The 25,081-nt window shown below is 37.7% G+C and overlaps 1 protein-coding gene across 3 annotated transcripts in view; it reads left to right on the forward strand.

Moving 5' to 3' along the window:
* Positions 1–25,081, forward strand: part of PRR16 (proline rich 16) — a 175,594-nt gene that overhangs the window by 98,805 nt on the left and 51,708 nt on the right. For all 3 annotated transcript variants that reach the window (XM_087742030.1, XM_087742029.1, XM_087742031.1), the window contains exon 2: positions 11,528–12,423. In XM_087742030.1, coding sequence (XP_087598156.1) covers positions 11,528–12,286 — 759 coding nt within the window. In that variant the 3' untranslated portion in view covers positions 12,287–12,423. The remainder of the gene's footprint in view (positions 1–11,527; positions 12,424–25,081) is intronic.

The raw sequence follows: 25,081 nt of genomic DNA on the forward strand, positions 1-25,081 counted from the left end.
CTTTAATTTATGGTATTTGTTTTTTCTTTTTTTTTGTCTGGAAGGCAGATAGAAAGCTTTCTTCAAGCTCTGAAATAAGTGATTTTGATTAAATTCAGCTTTAACTATAAAATAAGCAACCATCTATGTAAACGTGTAACATCAGATTATGTTATTTACTTTGAATTTTTTTAAGCTGTCTTGGCAAGGTTCATATTATGCTAATGTGAAAATGTAATTATTGCTAAATCATTTAATTATATTATTTATAAAAAAAAAAATCCTTAGCTACAGTTTGCTCTTATTCACTGGTTCAAATACATATAAAGCTGTACTAATGACTTGAAGAGATCAGATTTAGATATCTGCCTAAGGGAACAAAAGTTTTGACTAGATTATATTGTTGTTAGTTTTCTTCAGATAATTAGCATATTGAATCAAAAATGTGGTTCAGGCCAAAGCCATGGAGAGCTGAGACTCAATAAACTTTTATAGTATTTTGACATGTATAAGGTATATAGAATCAAGAATGAGACAAAACTCCTTATTTTTATATTTCCATTGTGCACATGTAGCATTTTATTTAAGGGAATCTGAAAAAAATGTTATCCGTAAGTATTAAGATAGAATATTGTGTGACTTTTAATTAAATTCCTTAAATACGTTGTGATGCAGTGTGAGCAGAAGTCATTTAACTTGGAGCAACTAATAATTAAAAGGCAACCAAGTATTCATTTCAAACCCTCATGGTTCATAGCAATTACTTTCTCTAGTAGCAGGGTTTGGCTGATTCATTACTATTATTTATTAGTGGTATAAGCTCACCATGGGCTATCTCCTGTTATTTATTCTGCCTTGTACATCCAGATGGAAAAAGTCAAATTGAGTCCCAAGAAGCTTTCAGTAGGGTCAATATTACAACATCCTTTTCGTTCTCTCATTCTTGGGACAATGCCTACACCACACTTCCAGATGTCGCCAGCAGCTCACTGGGAGAGCAAGGGGGAGAAGGCAGCTTGCCCATTTTAAGACCTCTCAGCTGAAAAAGTTATACAACTTTTTAACAATAATCATCATTATCAATAATGTTATTTTTATCCAGGCAGATATTTCAACTTACTGTATAAACAGAAGCTTGCTTTTCCAGCAAAACCATGTCAACAGAAAGAGTATTGCAAGTGTATCTGAAGAAAAAAAGCTTACTGCTTTAGTATTTTTTCACTGTAAAATCAGATTATGCTGTCGTTTAATCTAAAATTTGCTTTGAACTTTGAATTTGTTCAAACTTTTAATTACAATGAAACTTAATGGATTGTGCAATTTCGGGTCATGTTTTGAAGCCAAAAGGAATGGTTAGAAATGTATTTGCTAAGCTAAATACTCCAGTTCTGTTCAGCTCTATTGAAACTGTATTTTAATAAGTGTCCAAAAGGCTTGGAATTAGTGCTTCCAGATTAATGTAAATTCATTGCACATTTCATTTGGGCTTAAATGTGGCTTTGGAGCTCTAACAGAAATGGTGCTGAAATATTAAAATATGGAGGTCATCCAGACTCAGAGTAGTGTTTCACTAATAAAATCCTTTCAGGCAAAAAATCCACCAGCTGAACATGTGGTCTCCAAAAAGATATATTGTCCATTCTTGGGGAACGTCTTTTGATTTTAGAACAAAAGGGTGTTAAACATTTGTTTCTGGAGTCTCTTTTAAACTGTCAGAGGAAAAGGAAGGATGCTGATTAATACTCTGCCTAGTGAGGTGGTTTATTTAAAATCAGTGCTTAAGACTGGAGTTAACACAAAAGAATTGCAATAGTTGTCTACCAACTTCTCAGAAAATTCTTTTGGGTGTGCTAAATATTTTAAATTCTTTTTCAGAGCTGTAATGTTACGATGGCTTTTTTTTCACAATGACTGTTTTTAATGTATCTGAAGAGTGTACCTAGGAAACTATTTATGTGATCAATGGCACATTTTTTTCTAATCTTACAGAGGAACTTTCAGTCTCCATGGTGAGCATTAATAGCTTGGGGATGCACATACTTTAAGGAACTTCTGTAATTCTGTACACATTAATAGTTAAGAGCTTAGGCAAATATTCAGCATTCATTTAAATTAATATGATATCTGATTAGGCAAATCACTGTATTTGTCGTCATGATGAACCAATGTTTATAGCAAAGGTTGTTATGTAGGGACTAAAATCTGTAGCATTTTATGGTACTGCATTTTCAGCTGTTTTACAACATTTCTATTCAGAAAACACTAGAAATAATGAGAATGCACAGACTAACCATTCCTTTGTTTTTATCAACATGCAGCCATTTTCAATTTTGTTAGCTGTTTTGAGAGAGAAAAGCAGTAGTAAGCCATAGCTTCTAAAATGTTGATTTAGAAAAATACATTTGATTCAGAAAACACACCAAAGTCTCACAGCTCTGGTATTCTCTGGCCTCTTTATATTAAACAAAAGAGGTCCACAGTCAGATAGTATTACTGAAACATGTACACAAGGGTTCCACATTAATCCTCATGATTTTTTTACAGGGAAGTCTTTTTATTTGTATTTACAGATGCGTTTAAGCATCGAATGCTGATTAGCAATTTTGTCTTTTAAATTTCCTGATTTGTGCCAATGAATTAAAAAATTACATATGCAGAAATAGTTGATCAAATGCATATTTACCATGTCCAACTTCATCATTTTCAATGTTTTTTCTTTTCTTATCTAATAGCATAAAAACAGGTCTGCAGTCTTTGTGTTTCCAAAAATGTAACTTATAATTCCACAAATTTAGGAGAAAATGTATGAAAACCAAATAAAGTAGTTGTACACTCTCATTATGATAGTCTTACATTAGGCATTTTGAGAGTTAGAATGAAGAGTAGATTTCAGTGTCCCCAAAAAGAAAATGAGCATTGTTCCATTACTTGCATGAGCTTAAATAGTCACAGAGGGTATATCTACTGTGAAACCTAAACTCGAAGAGTACAAAAATTAAAAGAAGTATAATTGACATCAGTATAACAATAAAGGAAAAATTGCTGATTTCCCGTTAAGTTGCAGTTTTCTTTGTCAGTCACATGAAATTAAACTTTCTTTATATTTTATTATGTAGTCTTCATTCATTTCTTCAGTAATTAAAAGCCCTTTTTTCTAGTTGTGAGCCTTTTGTTGATGTTCAGAACAAGCTGTGCCAGATTCACTTGCTGCTCTTGGAATCTGTTCTTGAACAACTCTCAGTTAACACTGCGGCCCATAGAGATGTGCATGGTAGTGGTTATTTCAAATATGTGGATTGATTTGCTATGCTTACACAGTTTTGGTGACTGCATCATTATGGGCAAGAGAGGGGAACAAAGGAAAGGCATGACTGATATAACTCAGGGTGAGACTTCGTTTTTGGAGTTGAGTCAGAGTTGCAGTTTGTCTTTCAGTCTGGGTAATGAGCTATGTGTGAAATCCTTGCACTCCCTTACCAGAGTTAAGACAACTGTCATCTCTCCGTGTCTCTAGATGTGGCATAAAACCAGATTTAATCCCCGTTACTTTTGCGAAATTAATTACTTTCCTATATTGCCAAATATAAGATGATGTATCTCACTGGAAGTGTGAAATTCTGTTACCATTCATAAGGAATGCTGACTTATTTCAGATAATGTTTTAGAACAGCTATTTTTTTGTTACAAATATTCTTTGAACTTGCTTTCTAGAAAGAGATTTTGTTTGTTTGTTTGTTTTTTACTTTATTTTCTCAGAGTTTCTTTTTGTCATAATTTTATCAGGGTTCTTTTGTGTGTGACAGGAACTATAATTGTACTATTCTTCATGCCATGAATACTTGCCACGTAACTGCCTTTGTCTTTCCCTCTGATCTTGCAAGCAGCACCTAGCAGACTTTGTCCAAAAGGGTACACAGAGGAATTACCATGGCTATGTTAAGTTCTTAAAGGGGAACACAGAGAGCAGCCTACTGCTTTTTATATTTCTTTTTTTATTCCTTCAAGGAAAAGAAGCCTTTTTCTTCTAAGATTTTGCAGATGGGCTTCCCACTTTGCTGTCCCTGAAATGCTAAATCAGGATGATGATATTGAGATTTCATGCCCTTGTCAGATTCCTGTGTCCAGAATATTCTTAAATTTCCATTTATACATTTATGTCCAGCTTAACTTGGTGTTCAGCCTGCTTCCAAATGTCAGAGTACAGTTTAGTAAAGTGATGTATTTCTGAATTAATTTATATACAGAGGGTAAGGTTGAATCAATGCCCGTATAATGTACTTCAAAGGGTGATACTAATTTGCGGAACTTACTAACCTATTCTTTAGCAAAAACTTTCAGTGGCAACAACAACTGCATGTGGGTTTTTTTTCTGTTATTTGTTGAGGTGGGATGTGTGTAAGTTTGCTTAGGATGGTGTTGAACTTTTAGATACCTTAACACTGACAGGTCTCACAGTAACCTTGCCCTTTGCTGGTGCTGCAGAGTGGGTGATGGAGCTGTCTGAGATGCTACTGTAAGAGTCGTCTCCTGAAAGCTGAACTTTGAATCTGCCTGGAAGTGTGTATTAACTCAAATATCAGACTCATCCCTGGTGCTATGCTAGAATATCATAGCATAAACAGACATGATTATTTATTAATACAGCTTCAGGTATGACAATGCTCCTGGATTCACTGTAAAACTTTTAGTATAACTTCTTACTGGTGGCAGAAGGACTGTTGGGTGTAGCCAGCTATTTGAGTCTTTGTTTCCTTTTCTAAGGTTATTACTCTTTGTTCTACAGACATTTATCATGTATTTGATTATAAAAAAAAAAAAAAAAAAAAACAACAGCCAAATTCCAAGACTGAGAGGGCTTGCAGAGCTGTGGTTTTACAAAACAGCTACAGCTTAAGTATTATGCAAGTCCATGAAGCACTTTTTGTCTATAAAAGCTTCTGTGTTTTTTCTCAAGCAGAAAGAGGAGTAGGTGGTACAACCGTAGAACAAAGGTGGGAAACTGCAGGATATTGTGGATGCTAAAAGCTTATACGAGTTCAAGCAGAAACAGGCATGTTCATGGCAGATAAATACGTCAAAATCTACTTAATGCAAAATCTGTTAAGAGGTCCTTGAGTTAGAAATTGTTTGAGACTGGGATAAGATTCTACAGAAATATTTCTGTGTTGTAATTTTTCCCAATATTGTACTAAGTAGGCCACTTGTCTCTCCTAGTACAGCTCTTCTTTTCATTTCTTTTTGTAATTTTTTGGCTTACGCAACTTTATAAACATGTTTCTAGTCTAAATTTGGTTCCATTTCTCCTTGACCTGGAAGCTGTATTCACTGGCGATGGGGAGGAGCAGTGTAGAGAAGTTAGCTGTGGCAAATGCAAAAGGTATGACCATGGATGACTGATGCGGGAATATAAGCACCTGAGAACAGGGTCTTATTCTGATGTTGTGCACCTTAAACTGTAGAGGGAAATACTGTCTCTCTCACTGTTAATAGGGACCTCACTTTCATTTGTTTTTACCTCTGTGGTGGTTCAGGATTTACAGGCAAAGACTTGGTGGGGAAAAAGCTTCATTTGTGTCCTTAGTTATATTGAACATTCATTTTTGTCAACAAAGGACTAGTAACTCTACAAGAAACGATGAGCTAAGATGACAGAAAGGTAAATGGTTTGACAGCTTGTCTTAAAGATTCCTGTAGTAACTATAGCAAGCAAACAATTTCTTGTACGATTAGAGATGCAATCATAAGATATTAGAACTACTGACATAGCATGTTTGCCAGTTCCTTGCTTGAAGGCAAGAGTAGCCTCTTTGTGATACAGCTGATTGCTGTTTTGTTGTTAATTACATGTTTCTTCTTCTGGCTTGTCACGTAGTTAATTTTTGCATGTACAGAGCAAAATTTATCCATGTCAAACTTTGCAAGTTTATGGAATTTCTTCAAAAATAATGAAATTAAGACGTTTTGATTACACTTATTTGTAATTAAAGAATGCCACCTAATTTTGTTCCTTTCCCCAGTAATTTTTTTAGTTCAAAGTCAGAAAGCAAAAACTTATGCTAGTCTCACGACCTGACTTGATTTCGGTTGATTTAAAATCAAGATCAGTATCTGTCTGTAACTATTCATTTTCTAGAAAACTTCCAGCAAACCGTTAAATCAAATCTCATAGCTGCACACTGCTGTGGTGTAGTACTAGACAGTAATATATGGATTGTAACTATTCCATCTCAGAACTAATATCACAGCTAAGTATCATTTCCATTTTGCTTATGCAGCTTTTTTGAGAGGTACTACCCTGTACAGAAGCAAGTCATTTTAAAAAAGAACTCTTACTCATAAATCCACATGAAACTTTGAAGAACATGTGAAACAGTGAAAATGGCATCTTAGGAAAAATTGTAATTTTGAAGTTCTCTGAACTTAAAAGTTTATGAAACTTAGGGAGTATATTACTTTTCTTTCTGAAAAGCAGTTTTCTTCTTTATTCAAGAGTTGAAAAAAAGCACAGTTGTCTGTGGTGGACTGAGTGCAGCTAGTGGTTTATATATTCATTGAACATCAGTACCTTACTGCCTTGTTTTCTGCTTCCTTTAAACAGGAGGAAAAACAAACCTGGTGAAACATTTATTGTAAGGATATAATAAAACTCTCAATAGATTACATATGCATCTGTGGATGTGTGTCGTATAATCACACAAAGAGAAGCACTGCAAAAAGTGTTTGTGACTAATTGTAGATACTCTTTCAGAGAAGTTTAGGGATACAATTAAGAATTAAAAGAAACTGTTACTTTCTGTGTCATGTTTTAGTCTTATTATTGCCAAGTTAGATTCTTATAATGAGATCCTGGCATCCAGTAAGAAATACAGAGTTTTGAGTATTGGTCTAGCTAAGTTAGGATATTTATCCACAGAAGTGCCTTAGCAGAGGAGGTAAAAACCAGACAAAACTTACAAGTACAACTCAAACAATGGAAATATTAGGCCAGCGCAGGCTGCTTTTGATAATAACAAGACATTTTCTTGGACAAGATTCTCAGTTACTTTAAACAGACTGCAGTTTGACCTCAATGGAAAAGCAATACTTCATGCTAGCTCTACATTTTTAAGCAATTTAACATAAGAGTTTGATAACATTGAGGGATGGGGTTAATTGTAGGATATCTTTGCATTGCAAATTGTTTGCAACTTCAATGTCTTCCTTTGTTTTTCCAATTTTTTTTCTTTTTTATTGGGGGTGGTTAGTATTTATGTCCTTTTGACCTCCTTACTTTGATAGTACCGATTCATTCTCCATACACTGGTGGCTGCAGCACAGAATTTCAGAGTCTAAATGCACATTAGTAAGGGTTTTTTTCAGTAGTACATAACTTAATCTTACCTCTGTCTACAACAAGGAGCTTTACATTTTCTCTTGTATGGTTAATATGTTAATATTCATTATTAATATTAATAGTTCTATTATATGTTTAATATGCTGTACGCACCCAGAGGGAGACAACAGCGGGGAAAGTTGTCCCCAAATAGTAATCTTTAGTCTCAGTTCACTTATAGTTCTATCTTAAAAATGTCACACAAACCATATTCATGTTTAATCTTAGTGAAATGGGAATAAAAACTCATGTACTGTTACTATAGACGTTACATATTGTATAAATTTAAAAGTTAGGTGTATGAACTTTTGCATGCAGTCTTTCTCACAAATGCTCCTAGAACTTTAGCCATTAACTCAAATGTTTTGTCAGCTCCTTGTGAGATGTACTCTTGCATGGCTGCCTTTTCTTTCCTAGCTTTCTTTACACTATTCTTTTGCTCTTAGGAATAATGTTTACAACATTCATGCACTGATTCACTTTGGCTTCGTCAACTTCTATGCTGTGTTGCTCAAGTGTATCCAGAGTGCAATCACTGTTTTATTTTGCTCTCCCATCTTAAAATCTAGTGATCTTGCCTCATTGCCTACTCTTAGTAATCACTACCTGACAAGTTGTCAGCATGAAGCAATCCTCGGTTGTTTCATATTTGTTTTCGTCCTTCCCAGTTGCTGTTTGTCAGCTCCTGCACAGGTACTTTATTTCATTTGTGTCCTCTCTGGAGTGTGGAGTTTTCATTTCCACACATCCTCTTTGATGAGCTTCTATCCATTTTTTTTTTTTTATTCATTTGTACTTCTTTGGTGGATATTATTCATAGCATTTATTTAGCAGAAAATTAACATTAAAATTATCTAACAAAATTAAGAACAAATTTCAGATGTAACCACAGATCTGTCATTTCTCTTTTGACTTCATGTTATTCTCATTCTTTAGTTTTCTGTGTCTAATCCAAACCTGAAAGCTCTTGAAGCAGAGAGAAATGTGTTATTTTGCTTGTCTGTAAAATGTCTCAAGCATCTATGGCATTCTCTAAAGATTTGGATTTTGGTGGTATGAGGAGAGTATCCCTGATTACTTCCTACCATCTTTTCAATTATATATTTCTACACTCTTTTAATACTCAAGTTATTAGTTTAGATATCCTGAGAAAACCTTTTGAAATAGATGTTTAAAAAGAAAAATGTTTAAAAGATGTATTTAAAAGTATTAAAAGTTACTACATTGACAAGCAAGAACTCAACAGCAGTAGTTTTCATTTGCTTTAGCAAAAACCTATGATCTTCCTCCAGTCATACAACACTGATTTTTCCTTGAAACTGTTCTTGTAGTTAGGTACTCAACAAGGAGGCAGCTTGCAAGGTGACTTAGTCAGCCCCTCTGGGTTAAGTGGTTTAGGAGCACTTGTGCATTTGAGCGCTTGACTGTTTCCTAATGTGAATGTTCATAATTAACATTTTTTCCCCAAATCTACTGAAAGACTTGAGTGTCTACATAAAAATTTAAAAGAACAAGAAAAAGCAAAATAATTGTGAATCATAACTCTAATTCTACTTTTGATTATTATTTTTTTTTAATATGGTAAATTGCTGTTAGCTAGTGTTGGTTTTTAAACATACCCCTGCTATTTTGAGTTTAGGTAGAGACATTCAATTCACATCAATTGATTGCTGGTTCTAAATGATGATTATAAATTCTTATGTACATGTTTTACAGATGCTGTTGTTGATCTTCTGTCTAGTTTGAGCATTGCTGGAAAGAAAGGCTTGAGTGTCTACATAAAAAATTAAAAGGACAAGAAAATGCAAAATAATTTTCAATCAGTTAACTGGAGGTGAAGGATAAACATAATAACTATATTAAATTTGCTTTATCCAAACAATTGTTTTTTCTGATCATTGTGTGGAAAAGATACCCAGTTGTTGTCAAAATAAAAAAAAAAAAGGCAAAACAAAAAAACCAAACCCTGTCCAAAAGCTCCACACATATTTCTAGGGATAAAGTGATGCTATAAGCAGAGATTTGACTTACTGAACAATTTAGATTTCAGGATAAAATATTTTAGGTCTGTACATGTGTTAACAGACTTTGATTAATTTCTTGGGCTCAGCTATAGAAATCCAACTCTGTCCCCTCTGGGCACATAATATTGCTGTCCAGTAACAACCCAGAAAAGGGGTAGGAATGAGCTGATGTCCTGGTTCCATTCAAGAGTGTCACACCAGATACTACAGAGCTTAAAGCCTCAGGATATTGCTGGCAAGGGAGAAGTGGGCATCTCTGCAGAGCACAAATCCGGTAAATAGCTAAGGATCTCCTCAGGCAATAAAAGGATGTCTCCCCCATTCTTGTATATGTGAATCAAATCCTGTTTTATTCCATAACTGAAAAATGGACAGATTCTGCACAACTAGAGCAGCTTTTTTGTGTCTAAATATTCTCTCTCTTACTTCCATAGGAAGTGCGTTGTGAAATGGAGGGTATTTTTTCAACCCACTTTTTCTCTTTTTTTAACTATATCAGTTTCACTGTGTTAGTCACTGGTTCTCTGTTACTTGTTCATCTTCTTTGAATTTTTCCTTCTGGGACAAAAAAAAAGCAGAACAAAATAGCAGTAAACAGAATCACAACTTGTGTTGGGAATGAATCTGGACAGATAAACTGTGTTGTTATGTCAGCGCCATTTCCTGCTGGTTTTATGTTTTACAAATTGATAGTTGACAAAAGAAATTCCTATGTGTACTACACATTTGCCCAGAGGGCAAGAGGGAAACTGTAGTCATTTAAATTCAAGCTCAGTTCATAACAGACGTTCCTGTTACTCTTGAGAAAATTTTTGCCCTGTCAGAATGGCTGTTTGAATGGATGCACATTTTCTCATCACCAGGGTCTGCCATTTTATGACACACATGTGCTGCGTAATTACAGCTATATCCTCACAGCACCAGTGGAATATCACCTTTAATGTGTCCATCTCAAAATAATAAACACTAAGTTTTGTTTCTCCAGAATTATATTGCATGGAGTACGTTTGTTTTGTACAGTGTGGAACAGAGATGATCTTTGTTGCACACGAGGCCTAAAGCAAAGAAGCCATCATTTGTGATTGATTCCGCAGAAAAAAAAATACATAAAATGATTAGAATTTTGTGTATGTCTTAAAATGTAAAGGATAAAGATCAGTTTTTAAATGTGTGTTTACTTCCTGTGATGTTACCTGTAGGTTATTACTACAGTTGTTCAACTAGGTACTGAGTGAAATGTAGTTTTCAGGAAGGGCTTTTCATTGTCATATGACAAATTTTCATTACCTAGTAAAGGTACCATCAGTTGCATGTCCTATTAAAAATTGAGTAGAAAAAGTCTGGAAGACTAGAAGAGATCTAACATTGTAGAAACTACAAACAGAAATATGGGAGGTAGAGAAAACCTTGGAATAAAGTGCATGAATTAATAAATGGTTGTAACTTTGGAAACCAAGCTACTTTTCCTCTTTTCTTGCAGCAAATGCTATTTCAGGATTGCTTCAGAGGATCTCAGATCTTAAGGAAAATATTCATAAAGGGAGATAATGCAGTCTAATACAAGAGGGAAGTTGCTTCTCAGTACCTTATTTATGTTAAAAAATTGGCAAGAAAGAGTGTACCAAACTTATGATTGTGGGTGTATAATATCACTTATACAGAGATGCATATTTAAATCTAGACTATGTGAAAGGTCAGAGCGAAAAGATACTTTGCAGAAGATTTGGATTCAAAAGCTGTCATGTAGAACCTAAAGTTAAATAATTCAGTCTCCTCCATCAGTGGAAGGCAAAGCATAATATTGAAGGATTATAGTTCACTTACTTACAATGATATTGCCAAGTAAACCCTAGAGGAAAAGAAGCAGAATCTCATTCCAGAGTGTTTCAAATTATATTTCTTTTGTATTCAGGTGATGAGGTAGGAAACTGGCCATCCTTATTATAATTATAATTATATTATTATTGTTGTTGTTATTATTAATTATTATTATTATTTTGTTATGTTGGCAAGAAAAAAGAAATAATGGTCAAAAAAATTTGGATGCTTCAGTTCTGGGAAGGACAAAACTGATAGCGGACAGTGCTTTTGTTTTTCTACGCCTTCACTGGGGCAAGCTTTTCTCATTGTTTTCACTCTGGCTGTTGTGCAGGTGGTTGACCAGATTGACACGCTGACATCCGACCTGCAGCTGGAGGATGAGATGACAGACAGTTCCAAAACGGACACGCTCAACAGCAGCTCCAGCAGCACAACAGCTTCCAGCTTGGAGAAAGTCAAGGTGCGGGGCAGCACACCACTCATCAAGCCGCCTGCACACCCCTCAGCTATCCTCACCGTGCTGCGGAAGCCAAACCCACCCCCACCTCCACCGCGACTGACACCCGTCAAGTGCGACGAGCCTCCAAGGCTGCCTCCTTCGGCCAATCCTGTCAAGACTAATGGGACCCTGCTGCGAAACGGGGGCTTGCCAGTTGGGCCCAACCGCATCCCAAACGGAGATATATGCTGTATACCAAACAGTAATTTGGAGAAAGTTGCAATGCAGCCTCTGATGCACAGACCTGAGAAAGAGCGGTGTCCCCAGCCAGGAGCAAGGGAACGGGTACGATTTAGTGAAAAAGTGCAGTACCATGGCTGTTGCCCCGACTGTGATGGTCGGTATAACATTAAAAACAGGGAGGTCCACTTGCACAGTGAGCCTGCCCGTGTTGTGGGAAAGCTGCCGCAGCAGTGCCCTCCTCTGCCGCCTCCACCACCTCCGCTGCCTCCATTTCCTCTGGAAAATGGAGGGCTGGGGATAAGTCCCAGTAACAGCTTTCCTCCTCCGAGATCCGTGACTGTGCCTCCACAGACTGCACCAAAACCCCAGAAGACCATCCTGAGGAAATCAACCACTACGACAGTGTGATGTATGCCACTTGAAATAACTCTTTGTTTTTTTCCTATATATAAACATAAATAGGTAATGAGCACTTTCTACTTGAGCAATAAAAAGACCCAATGTATTACTCCCTGTGTCCAGTGAAGTGGCATAAAAATCACATGGTAAGTACAAAGAGGAATGCCTGTTGATCTTACTTGCACTCACCAAAAATATCATTATGGCAAAGGATGCTGAAAAATATTCATGTTTTAGCTCATAGGTTGTAAAGTCTATTGCAGTTTCATATCTGTAGCGTGATTTAAAAGACAGTGAAAAGAAATTTCAGTTTGAAAATAATGGAGTGGTGATTCGTGATAGATTTCGGTCTGTCTGACATAAGGGAATAACCATTGCTCCTGGGTTTTGGGAAACTTGCTGCTTCTAGCAAGTACATTTTAAAATGTCATTTGACAAAGCAAAGTGGAGTACCAGATAACAGCTTTTGACTGAATTCTAACAAATGCATTTTTCCCTGCCTGACTGCTTCAGTGAAGGCATGGTGTGTGGAGCAGTGCAATAGGAGATAATCACTGGACTTCCAGGCAGCTTGATCTTTGGTGGGGAAGTAAAGAAATAATTGAAAGGTATGTTGACATGGTTTTGGAAAACTGAATTATCTCACATTTTGTTTCTCACTTACTCAATGTGCTGCAGCCAAGGTGAAGTACAGAGTTTTCAGATGAGTAGGGATAGTCCCGTTCAGTTCCCCTCTATTTCCACTGCTCCATCTGCCAAATGGTAGTAACATTTTAACTCAACATGTGATGGCAGTAGATTAAAACAGCAAAGTGCAGTGCTGCATTTTTCACAAAGCTTTTGTCTGGTGCAAATCTCTTTTTGAAGGCAAAGAAAATGTTGCCTAAGGCCTTCAGGGATATCCACTTAATTCATGTAAAGAGCTTTGAAGTTGAAAAGCTCTGTGCAATTACGAAGCATTAACATGCAAAACAAGATATTTTACATGTTATCACATTTTGTTGGTGAACCCAATTAATATTCTTACTAGTTGAAAAAAGTCCTCAGTGTTTTTAATTATTTTATGAAAGAACAGTCTTTTATTCTCACAAAGAATTATTGTGACCTAGAGTTAAAAAACATCTGATCAGTAAAGAAAATCTGATAATATGTCTGTTATTTACAAAAGTTGTGCCAAATTAATCTCAAATAGCCAAACAGTAGTTGCTCTATAAAAGCAGTATACTTTTTTCAGCTGAAATGTAAAACACATTCTATGGAAAAACAGAAAAAACTAGACAAAACAGATTTTTAATTTAAATTTCCATTTCCATGCAGTAATAGGTATTAAACTGAAAACCAATCTTCAAGCAGTTTCCCTGTATACGCATTATAGTGCATTTATAGTATTTAAACCAAAATAATAAGAATAATGATAACAAAAATTCTAATAGATAACTACCCTTTGAAAATCTCTGCAATAAACAATGATTGTATTTTGTGCAAATACACATTTAGTGTCTAAAGCTTCGTGTTGTCTTCCCTGCATAAAAGTGGCAAAGGAAGGAAATAATCTTAAATGTTTAATCACGCTTTCCCCAAATGCTCCCCACGTGCTTTTCATGATGCACTTTACATTTTATATTTTTTGACTATACTCAATTTCACGAGTGCTGTTGCCAAGTGAAGTCCTAGTGCTTGCAGCAGGAGGCAGTAACTCGTTCTGCATGCATGCAAGATCTTTGCTGCCCAAATGAAGTTTCTGGCAAGTGGATTCTGCTCACGCCCTGGGACTCCACAGCGCCTCCCTTGCTTACACTGAAAATTACATTTGAAATCGCTGGAACAATATGTGGACATTTCCACATTGCGTATCTACAGGTTTTTCTTTTAAAAAGAAAACTTTTGCTGTCTGTTTGACTTTATCACTACTGTGGAGATCACATACCAACTGTTATAATCTAGTTGGGTTTTTTTTTCCTTCTTAAAAGAACTACTGTGTACAAGAAATTATAGGATAATGCAAATCAAACATTGAATGTTTTATATAAAGTATTTCTGTTTCATCTTAAATTAGAGAAACTAACACTGAATAATTTTAGGGGGGAGGGTCTGCTGCACATGTCTTACCTCACTTGGCTCAATTTTTCCAGTATAAACTCATCTGTGATAGCAGAGCATAGTATTTCTCCTCTGAATTCTGTTCCTGGGCTTGTCAGAGTCTCACGAACATGTTAGCACCTCCGAAGTAGATGCTGTATTCTATGGATGTGCATTGGTATACATGTAAATTTAAGTTTTGTTGCAGTGTTAAGTTTACAGTTGTCAGCTCTGGAAAGTTTAAGTGGTATCTCCCTTTCAGCATTTCACGTTCCGTTTTGGTATCCAACATCTTCCATCTTGCATTTTGTCCTGTCTTTTAGAGGTGCTTTTTTGTCTCTTTCCCTATGACTCCTGAGTACTCTTTCACAAACTACTGCCCTTCTTTGTGCATTCTTCTTTGTGCATTTTCGGGGGGGGGGGGGGGGGGGGGAGGAGGGGGGTGCTGTGCTATGAAAACAAGAGATGCAGCTTTTCAAATGCAATGCTGGTTTTGGCCAGAAATGCAGTTTCCAAATGTGAAGGAAATACATTGTTTTTCTGCAAAGTTTGCCAACCCAGGCTTTGTTTAATGCAGTAAAATGTTCCAAGGTCTGTTTTAAATCATGCTATGAACGTTGAATCAATTCTTCTGTTTTAATGAGAATGTCTCTGGCCTGTGCCCTATTGTAAGGTATTTTTATCAGTATAACAATTTCACATTATTAACATGACAGAATAGAATTCAGGTTAAAACAGGTAAGCTTGCAAAGCATGGGATACAATTAACTTTAAGCTTTGCAGCACTGTCTGGAAACTTCTAATAAAAATGGCATTAGAAAAAATGCAGTGCTATATTCAGCCAGCAGTGGTTTTCACATTTATATTAGGAATGTAATCTCTTTGAAGCACTTTTGAACACCTATAATGTAATGTGTTTCACACCTTACTAAGGAAAACACAATAAACTAACCAGAACCAGACAGGAATTTCCTGTCTTTGAAACATAAATTTAGTATCTTTGAGATTATATTTAGTGTTTTGCAAAGATGTTAATACCTGGAAAGCTGAAAGACCAATAACTATACTCAGAGCTTTAATTCAACATTTGCCATCATTTCAGACTGCTTCTCAGTTTTTGTTCCCCAAAGGTATTTTGAAGTCTGAATTATCCAGATCCAGATTTTTCAAATGCAAATAGAAGGAGAAGGTGGTTTCTATCAACTGAATGAAGGGGACAAGCTTGGGAAATGGAAATAAGCAATGAAAATTGCTTAACTTGTAATAATGGCACTGATTAATAAAAGCTAGCATGTAGATGCTTTGTAAGAAAGGAACACTAGGAGAGTGAAATCCAATACAATCCTTTTTAACGACATAAGGTAAGAATCTTCAAAAAGTCTATGGGTCTTTTTATCACCCAGTAAAAGTGACTGTTCTTCCTTCTCTCTTGTTTTCTGGAGTTGTTATACCTTTCGTCACATCATCCATTGTTCATAAAAACAAGAAAAGATTCAAAATTTTCATCCTCCTTTTTTATTATTAAATCAATATTTTATTTAAAATGTTACGTGAAGTAAGTGAAGTAGACTACAGCTCTTGTTAACTTCCTTCATATAACTTGATTATTGGTTTTGAAGCAAACAGAGTGCAGTGTGAATTCTTTAATTACTGAAGCAGTTTGTGCATGCTCTCTGGACCTGCTCAGATCTCTTTCATTCCATGTTCTAATTATGGCTTTCCTTTCAGTGATACCATGAACAGTAATGTTACATGTGGAGATAAAATCATGCTATGGTTCCTGTGTCACTCATCTGATTTACTCTTAAAGTAGGCATGAGTATTGGGTACATAATTTTACAGAGGCAGCATTTCTCCTTCCCAGTTTGTATATATGCTGTGATCCGTGCTTTTTCAGAGAGGGGGGGTGTAGAAGCAAAATACTTATCCACTATTCAAACTAATAATAACAATGAAAACCTCAGAGCTCTAGTAAGGTCTTGTAAGTGAGATATGTGCAAAGGCATGCTGTAGAAGAAATGTCTATGGTAAACCATGGTAAGCACAATGTTTAGAATACTTAATCTGAAAAATACTTGGCACCTATTGAATAACCACATTGTATTTTGTAGGGCAATGTGTGATATATAGCATGCAATAGTTACATGCTGCAGCCTAGCATTTCTGAATCTATTCGCACTGACCACGCAGTTCATAACTGAAGCAGCAGTGGCAGTGCTGGTGTTACCAGCTCAGCGTGCTGCAGTGCAGTGCATACAAACTGCAGTTCAGCCTCATCTTTGCTAGCAGTTACATGGTAATGGTTTTTAAATGGGAAAACCTAGCAGGGGTTTTTGCTCACTGGCCTGTTTTGTGGCGGAGAAGAGCCCAAGAGAGCAAGTTTCTCCCTCAGTCATAATTTTGACAAGGTATCTGTAGTAGTCCATCTTTTGATAACTCTGGGGAGCACGTGCAAGTTAACTTTCATTCCTGATATTAAACGATTTGACATCTGGCTACCTCATGTTGGTCAAAGAGCTCTCTTGTTAGCTGAAACTGGAGCTGCTGGGATAAATGGACTTGATCAGGTATCCTGCTGCAAGAGAACAGCCCGTGATCTTGTCAACCTGTGCAAGTCTGTTACTGTTCTGTTTTTTCACCTTTGTTCATGCATGGCAAAGTCCCCATGTTACTACGTTGTTGGACAGTTTTGTTAAGAAATTGCACTATGCACTGTATTCATCAACTGGGCTGCATTATTTCAGTGGTGTAAGCAGGTGGGACCATGGCTGTGTTTAGGTTGCCCAGTCTTTTGAGATGCTGAATCTTTGGAAATTTTGAGGCAGAGTTTTCTGACTGTTGAGATAATCAGTCTCCTGTCAGGTTATAAAAATAAGGTGAGAATCTTTCATGCAGGTATGACCAAGAGGGACTAGAACCTTTCATATTTTGCAGGACTGGTTTTGCTACTGCAGGACTATGTATCTTTTGTGGTGTGAAAATGTTTTTTATAGATAGATGAGGAAAAATGTCAGGTCTCATCCAGTAGAAGAAGTAGAACATAAATTGCACCTGATAGCCAGCCAACAGGGGTGCTTCAAACAGTAAGACCAGGACCATTCCACTGCCTTGTTTGGGGAAGATAAAGAGTGGAGTTCCAGAAATTCCTGTATCTTCTCCTCAAGAGAAGATTTTTTTGCTTTTATCCTGAAAAATTTGATGTATATACTGAGACTCTTTAAGGAGCTCAGCACAGTCTGCTTCACTGTTGGTTGTAAATTATGTTCACAATAAGAAATTATATTTTTATAAGAGTTTTCTGATCTCAGATCTGTCCCTTTCTGTTGTTTGCCTGATCTTTTGACTGACTTCTTTTGCAATCTTGCAAGCAATAATGGAAAAAATAATTTACATAAGAAGGGAAAAGTAATAGGTAAATTACGAAAAAACCAAACTTTGAACGAATATGTTTAAGTATATTCATTAACAGTGCTTGCGTGATGATGACTACATCAATCTCAGAGTTTGTGTTTTCTTTAAGTGACGTTATTATCATTACTTTAAACTTAATCTTGAATCACTTTAAGCATAAGAGAGCAAGAAAAAATCCAGTGAGTGGCAGAATTTTTCATAGAAGTGTTTATTTCCTTTCCAGTTCAATGTTGACTTGGCTAAATAAAAGTCATTAATGCATGTCAGTCTCCTTCTTGGATAAATTAGCATGTGAAAAACAGAACATGATGATAATATATTTTGTATCAATCTCTAATGCCTACAGAATATTTTGTTTTTCATTTTTTGCAAATACAGTGATGATTGTGTACTGGAGCTACAAATTACATTATCTTCTGTCACCGAGGAGTAACTGACATACTGTAATTTTAATGGGTGACTGTTTTCCTTCAGTTTCACAATTTCAAAATGATTACATGGTTCAACTTTGTAACATTAATTTTGGGCTTCAGACCCATGTGAGACAAAACATTGTATTTAGCAGTCATTAAGATGAACTACAGCCAACACCAGTGGAAGCTGACTTTTGAAACAAAGCCAGTGTACTTTCCTCACACCCACTGCAAAAGGTTTGGTTCCAGAATCTTTCTGGTACTACATAAAAAGCTGTTTGTATGTCTGTATGTTCCAGTTTCTTCCTTGTTTATAAAAAACGTTCTACAGTGACATCTACTTTGGTAAATGTTAGATTTGCAAATATTTGATATTAGGAAATACTGTTTAATTGAATATAATACAAAGCAAAAGAAAAACCTCACTGATTCTCACAATATCATATATTTACTCTTATGAGTAAACTATATAGCAGTTATTTCTCAATAGTGTATAAGAAGGCATGTATGAAGAAAGGCACTTATCCTACTACGTAGCAATTTTTACAGATGAAAATGCATTTCTTTTTCATTGGACAGCAATACATCTCTCTGTATTGATGAAATGTATGAAGGAAATGGACTGGAGACAACTGCTAAGTTTATCCATATCTGTGTGGACCAGCTTCCTCATAGTGTGTTGTTAAATCAGTCCAGTTGAATCAGTACCAAAAAATGAACAGATAAAGGGATTTTTGTTTTGCTTGCTTTCCTTCTTTTATTTTGGGTTATAAGACAGCATGGGCCTTTCTGTATCTGTAAGAAACAGAGGCTTATTTTTTTATTTATTTAAAGCATGGGACATGCATATGCTTGTGAAATGAGTCTAGCACAGTGGGAGAAGTGGGTATAGTGCAGGAAGAATCAGAAATAATAGAGCCAGGCTATTCTGTCCATGCTGGAAACAGCAAATTTCACCTGTGTTTGAAAGCTGCCTCCATTTTATCCAGAAGTTTTAAAGTACAGAGGTTTTGAAGAATGTTCATAAATAAATCTGCTGATACCTTAACTTACCTAGACAGGAAAGTATCTGAAATGCTTCTCTCTTTTTAGGTCACTGACTAAATAAAGGAATAAAATTCACTTTCGCTGTTTAGGATATAACTGAAAAATAAGGGTGATATCCTCATCAAAAGTGAATTCTTGTGCTAGAATTGAAGACAGAGAAATAATACAGAAAGCTAACTGGTGTTCAGTAGGACTTTTATAATTGGCCGTCAAGGGGACTTTTATTATTAGCTGTCAAGTGAATGTAGAACCTATTAATGAATGCATAGAAAACATGAGATTTAATAATATACAGTAAATAAAGAAAAATGTGGTTAAGTGCTTTAAATCCTGTCCAGTGGGACAGGAAAATGATAACTTTAAAAGGAGATTCTAATAAGTTATTAAGACTTTAATAGCTCTGGGACTTGTCCTTTAGATACAGCGTGAAAGAAAGTAAGATGCATAGCTGAACTGCCCAGGAGGAGCACTGGGAGGCAATGACAAACTTCTTCCTGGAGGGACTGTGTTCCTAGCACTGCAGCATTTCTAGATCTGATGCTAAATCAGAACTCAGAAACCCTTGCATAGCCAGACACGTCTGCGGGTCAGTGTAGCAAGAAGGCAGTGCTTCAGCGCACTACAGAAAATACAAACCACACAATTTGCTCAGCCTAGGGTTTAATTTTTCCAGAATTACATAGTATTTGGGTAGGTTGAAAGTTTGGCTTTTTGTACCCTTCATTGTCCTTCCCTACTCCTCCCTTTCTTTCTCCACAAATGCACAGTAGCATAAGAATGGAATAAAGTTTGCCTCTAAGTGTTTAGCTTTATTTAATGTGGCTCAATATTATTAAAATTTATTAGATGTGACAATAAAAATGCTTATAAAGGATATCCAGATACTCCCAGCTCACTTTTAACTGGAAAAATGCCAATCATCAACAGTCAGTGCTAGGAATTGAACAAGAGAGAAAACAATTTACCTTCTCTGCCTTAGCATGCATTGACTGATACCGGACAGCCAGTTTGACTCCCCATGCTGCCACTGAGTTTACTTTTAAGCAGGTGGTTGAAACTAAGGTGTCTGTGGTTGTCAGAGACTAAAGGTGGTGTATTTCACAGATTGAAGGGCTCTTTGATGTGTCTGTCACAGATGAAAATACTCACAGAATTATGGTCAGTGCTTTTCATCCTAAATAATCAGAATAAAGATTCTGACACCACCCTTCATGCTTGAATATTGAAGAAGAGAATAGAGTGGTCATTTTTTATCATCTTTTTAAGCAACATCGAAAGCTTTCCATCAGAAACCTATGTAGTTTCTTGTCAGAACTGGCCTGGCCTTCTAGACTAGATTTGAGCCTGAAGACTAAAAGGCTAAGGTTCCCTGGGGCTCTCAACTTCCTACCAAAGTATTGGTAGCTCAGGAGGTCTGTTTTTGTAGATCATAGTAGTAAATCTATCAAAAGACTGAAATAAAACACTTCTTTCCTGAAACAATTTTAATGGTATATTTGTTTCCATGAATTTTTTAATAACTCTTTATTGTTCTGAAGTGAAATAAAACTTCTATCAAAATGCTATAATTCCTGACTAATACAAATACTCCTAGCTTGTGTCCAGTAAAGTCTTTAAGGCAGCATACGTCATAGATGAGAAAATCTTACAGAATGACTGCTGCAAATGTAAGAACTGTCTTGTGTGTTTGTTTAGTGGAGCATAAGATTGCTTGCTGCTCTCATATCAGCCCTTATTTCCCCAATGGGTGTTAACAGGACATTGTGTACAAATTTGGAATTACAATTTTCTTTTTGTATTGGAAATCAAACCCTTATTTTTTTTCATCTGTTTCAAAAGAGCTGTAATATTCAATATGTGGCTCGTGCCAAGCAGTAAAATGTAGGAAAGCAAGCTTTACATGCTCCAAATGTCCAAATACATGATTAACAAATATCTCCTAAAATATATGTACTGATAGGGCTTAAACATGCTTAGAACTTCCCTTGAATGGAAACTAGGAGTCAGGTATTTAAAATATCCTAACTCTGCTATTGTAAAATGCAAGGAAAAAAATACTGAGTTTCTTTCATTCAGCAAGGTTTCCACTTGTCAAAGTTTTAACCTCTAGGTGTGCAATACTCCTGATAGAAATGGGTAATGACAGTCTCTGCCTCTAGAGAATTTACTAGTCTAGATTCAGAAAATATCTGATGCCATCAAGCTAATTTTATACTAGCTGACTTAGGAACAAGAAAGTATTAAAACTGGATGGACTGTATACAGTGCAGTCCTCCAACAGAATACATTTTTAGTTTAGAGTGACCTACAGGAATAAAAGGATACCAAAGAGATAAATTACAGACTTCTCACATTTAGCTATGTATACAAGGATTTTAAAGCTCAGTTTTCATTGGTATTGAGGCAAAATCTAGTTGTTGGGAGGACAAACAGATTAATGAATGATGCTGAATAGGTGTCAAAAGTGGAAAGAAAAAGTAAAAGCAACATAACATTCTAGCAACTGGCCAAAATACACATTTTTTTTTAGCTTTGCAACAGTAATGTGTTAAAAATACAAAGGTTTGTGTTCTGCTGCAAGATAGATGGTAGAGGTAGACATACATACTGGAGTCAACCCTGTGCAACAGAACTAGACAGAGGAGCTGAAAGTGGATGGTACGTCTTAACTTCCCTGGGTTTTTCCATTGGAATAGGTGTTGTTCCGTGATCATTTATAGTTGATGTTCATCTACCAGGCAGCTTTGCAGCTGTACAGCCTTAGTCTGGTGTAGGTGTGAAGGCCTGGTGACATTTCAGTTAAATTAGTCTGTTTCTTGGTGTCTATGTCAGGTTGCCTTTGCCGGGTACACCAGGTGCTACCCACTGCCTGTTCTTCCCCAGGTAAACTAGCAGGTGTTGGAAGTGCATTCCAGGCACTGCCAGATCCTATCTATCTGCTGTTTTCATGTCTCGGCTTGAACACAACCAAGCTTCTCATAGAAGGAACAAGACTTCTTAGGAGTCCATTATTAACCCTGGTCTTGCTGTAGGCCTACTTCACAGTTTTTCCTCTATCCTTCCAGTTGCGAGCAGTGATATTGGAAGAAACTGACAGACCCAGGCTATTAATACATGGCTCCATGGCTGGTGTCACCACCAGAATTTTGAGTTTTTCAATAATGGGGTGGTCTACACAGCACCAGGCGTGCTGGTGTCAGATGGGATTCATCTTTCTCAAAGGGGAAAGAGGGTCTTTGCTCCCGAGCTAGCAGGGCTAGACAGAGCTTTAAACTAGACTTGAAGGCGGGGGGGGGGGGGGGGGGGGGGGGGGGGTAAAATCAAACTTGCTTGTGAGAAGCCGTGGGATGGCATGCCAAGGTTAGAGGGACAGGATGCTAGTCAGGGCCCTCAGCCTGTTGCTCTGAGTCTTGCTGGGTACACTGGAGCACACTTGAAGTTTTACGGAGGTGAGCCAGGTGCTCCTGAGGTAATAAGAGCCGACAAGGAATGCCAGCGAAATACCTCAAAGGAATTAAGGTGTGTTCCTCCAAAAATGTAACATGGCCGACAGCCCAGCTGAAGTGCTTGGTGAGACGAATCCCATGACTGGACTGCAGCTATCAATAGCTACAAGCTGTTCAGAAAGTACAGGCGAGGAAGGAGGGACAGAGGCGTTGCCCTCTATGTCAAGAATTGGATAAATTGTGAAGAGCTGTCTCTGAAGAATAGCCACAAGCAGGTTGAAAGCTTATGGGTAAGAATTAGAGGCTGAAGCAACAAAGGGAACCTTGTGGTTGATGTTTCCTAGAGGCTGCCCAATCAAGGGGAGCCTACTGATGAAGCCTTCTTACTCCAGCTACAGGGGGCATCATGCTCACAGGCTCTCCTCCTGCTGGGAGACGTCAACCACCCTGACATCTACTGGAAAAGTAGCATGGTGAGCTGTAGGCAATCCAGGAGACTCCTGGAGTGTATTGAGCATAACTTCTTAAGCAAGGTAATAAACAGCCCTACCAGAGGGGATGCATTACTGGACCTGTTGGTCACCACTGCAAGTGAGCTAATTGGTGACATCAAGATTGGAGGCAGCCTGGGCTGTAGTGATCATGCAATGGTGGAGTTCACAGTCCTGAGGAATATGGGTCAGGAGAAGAGTAAAGTCAGGACACTGAATTTTAGGACAGCAAACTTCCAGCTGTTCAAGGAGTTAGTCAATGGGACCCCCTGGGAAACTGCCCTCAGGGACAAGGGAGCAGAACAGAGCTGGCAGATGTTTAAGGTCTCCTTCCATAGAGCGCAAGAGCTCTCGATCCCCATGTGTAAGAAATCAGGAAAGGAAGGCAAGACCTGCTGGTCAAACTAAAGGGCAAGAAGGAAACACACACAGGCAGTGGAAGCAAGCACAGGTATCCTGGGGAGAGTATGGGGAGGTTGTCCAGTTGTATGGAGATGGGGTCAGGAAGGCCAAGGTGCAGCTGGAGCTGAACTTGGAAAGGGATGCAAAGAATAATAAGAAAGGCTTTTGTAGGTATGTCAGCCAGAAAAGGAAGGTCAAAGAAAATGTACCCCCCTGATGTACATGACTGGCAAACTGGTAACAACAGATGAGGAGAAGGCTGAAGTACTCAACAACTTTTTTGCCTCAGTCTTCACTGGCAATCTCTCTTCCCACACCTCTCGAGTGGATGAACCTCAAGGCAGGGACTGGGGGAGCAAAGTCCCTCCCACTGTAATAAAAATTCAGGTTCAAGACCACCTGAGGAACCTGAACATACATAAGTCTGTGGGACCTGACAAGATGCATCCCAGAGTCCTGAAGGAATTGGCTGATGAAGTAGTCAAGCCAGTCTCCATGATATTTGAAAAGACATGGCAGTCAGGTGAAGTCCCCGGTGACTGGAAAAAAGGAAATATTGCACCCATTTTTAAAAAAGGTAGAAAGGAGCACCCTGGGAACTACAAACCTGTCATCCTCACCTCTGTGCCTGGGAAGATCATGGAACAGATCCTCCTAGAAGCTGTGTTAAGGCACATGGAGGACAAGGAGGTGATTCGAGACAGCCAGCATGGCTTTACCAAGGGCAAGTCTTGTTGGAACAACCTAGTGGCCTTCTATAATGGACTGACTACATCAGTGGACAAGGGAGGGGCTATGGATGTCATCTATCTGGACTTCTTTAAGGCCTTTGACATGGTCTCTCACAACATCCTTCGCTCTAAATTACAGAGATGTGCATTTGGTGGATGGACTATTCAGTGGATAAGGAATTGGCTGGGTGGTCGTATCCAGAGAGTAGTGGTCAACAGCTCGATGTCCAGATGGAGATCAGTGGTGAGTGGTGTCCCTCAGGGGTCTGTACAGGGGCCAGTGCTGCTCAATATCTTCATCAATGACATAGCAGCATCAAATGTACCCTCAGCAAGTTTGCAGGCAATACCAAGCTGAGTGATACGGTTAACACACCTGAGGGACGGGATGCTATCCAGAGGGACCTGGACAAGCTCGAGAAATGGGCCCTTGTGAATTTCATGAGGTTCAACGAGGCCAAGTGCAAGGTCCTGCACCTGGGTTGGGGCAACCCCCAGTGTCAATACAGGCTGGGGGATGAAGGGATTGAGAATAGCTCTGTGGAGAAGGACTTGGGGGTACCAGTGGATGAAAAGCTAGATGTGAGCCGCAAATGTATGCTTGCAGCCCAGAAAGCCAACCGTATCCTGGGCTGCATCAAAAGAAGCATGGCCAGAAGATTGAAGGAGGTGATTCTGCCCCATTACTCCATGCTGGTGAGACCCCACCTGGAGTACTGCACCCAGCTCTGGAGTACAAGAAAGGCATGGACCTGTTGGAGCAGGTCCAGAGGAGGGCCACAAA

This window comes from Nipponia nippon, unplaced genomic scaffold, assembly GCF_047370975.1.
Source record: "Nipponia nippon isolate SJK-2023a ecotype South Korea unplaced genomic scaffold, ASM4737097v1 scaffold_8, whole genome shotgun sequence".
Lineage (NCBI taxonomy): Eukaryota > Metazoa > Chordata > Aves > Pelecaniformes > Threskiornithidae > Nipponia > Nipponia nippon.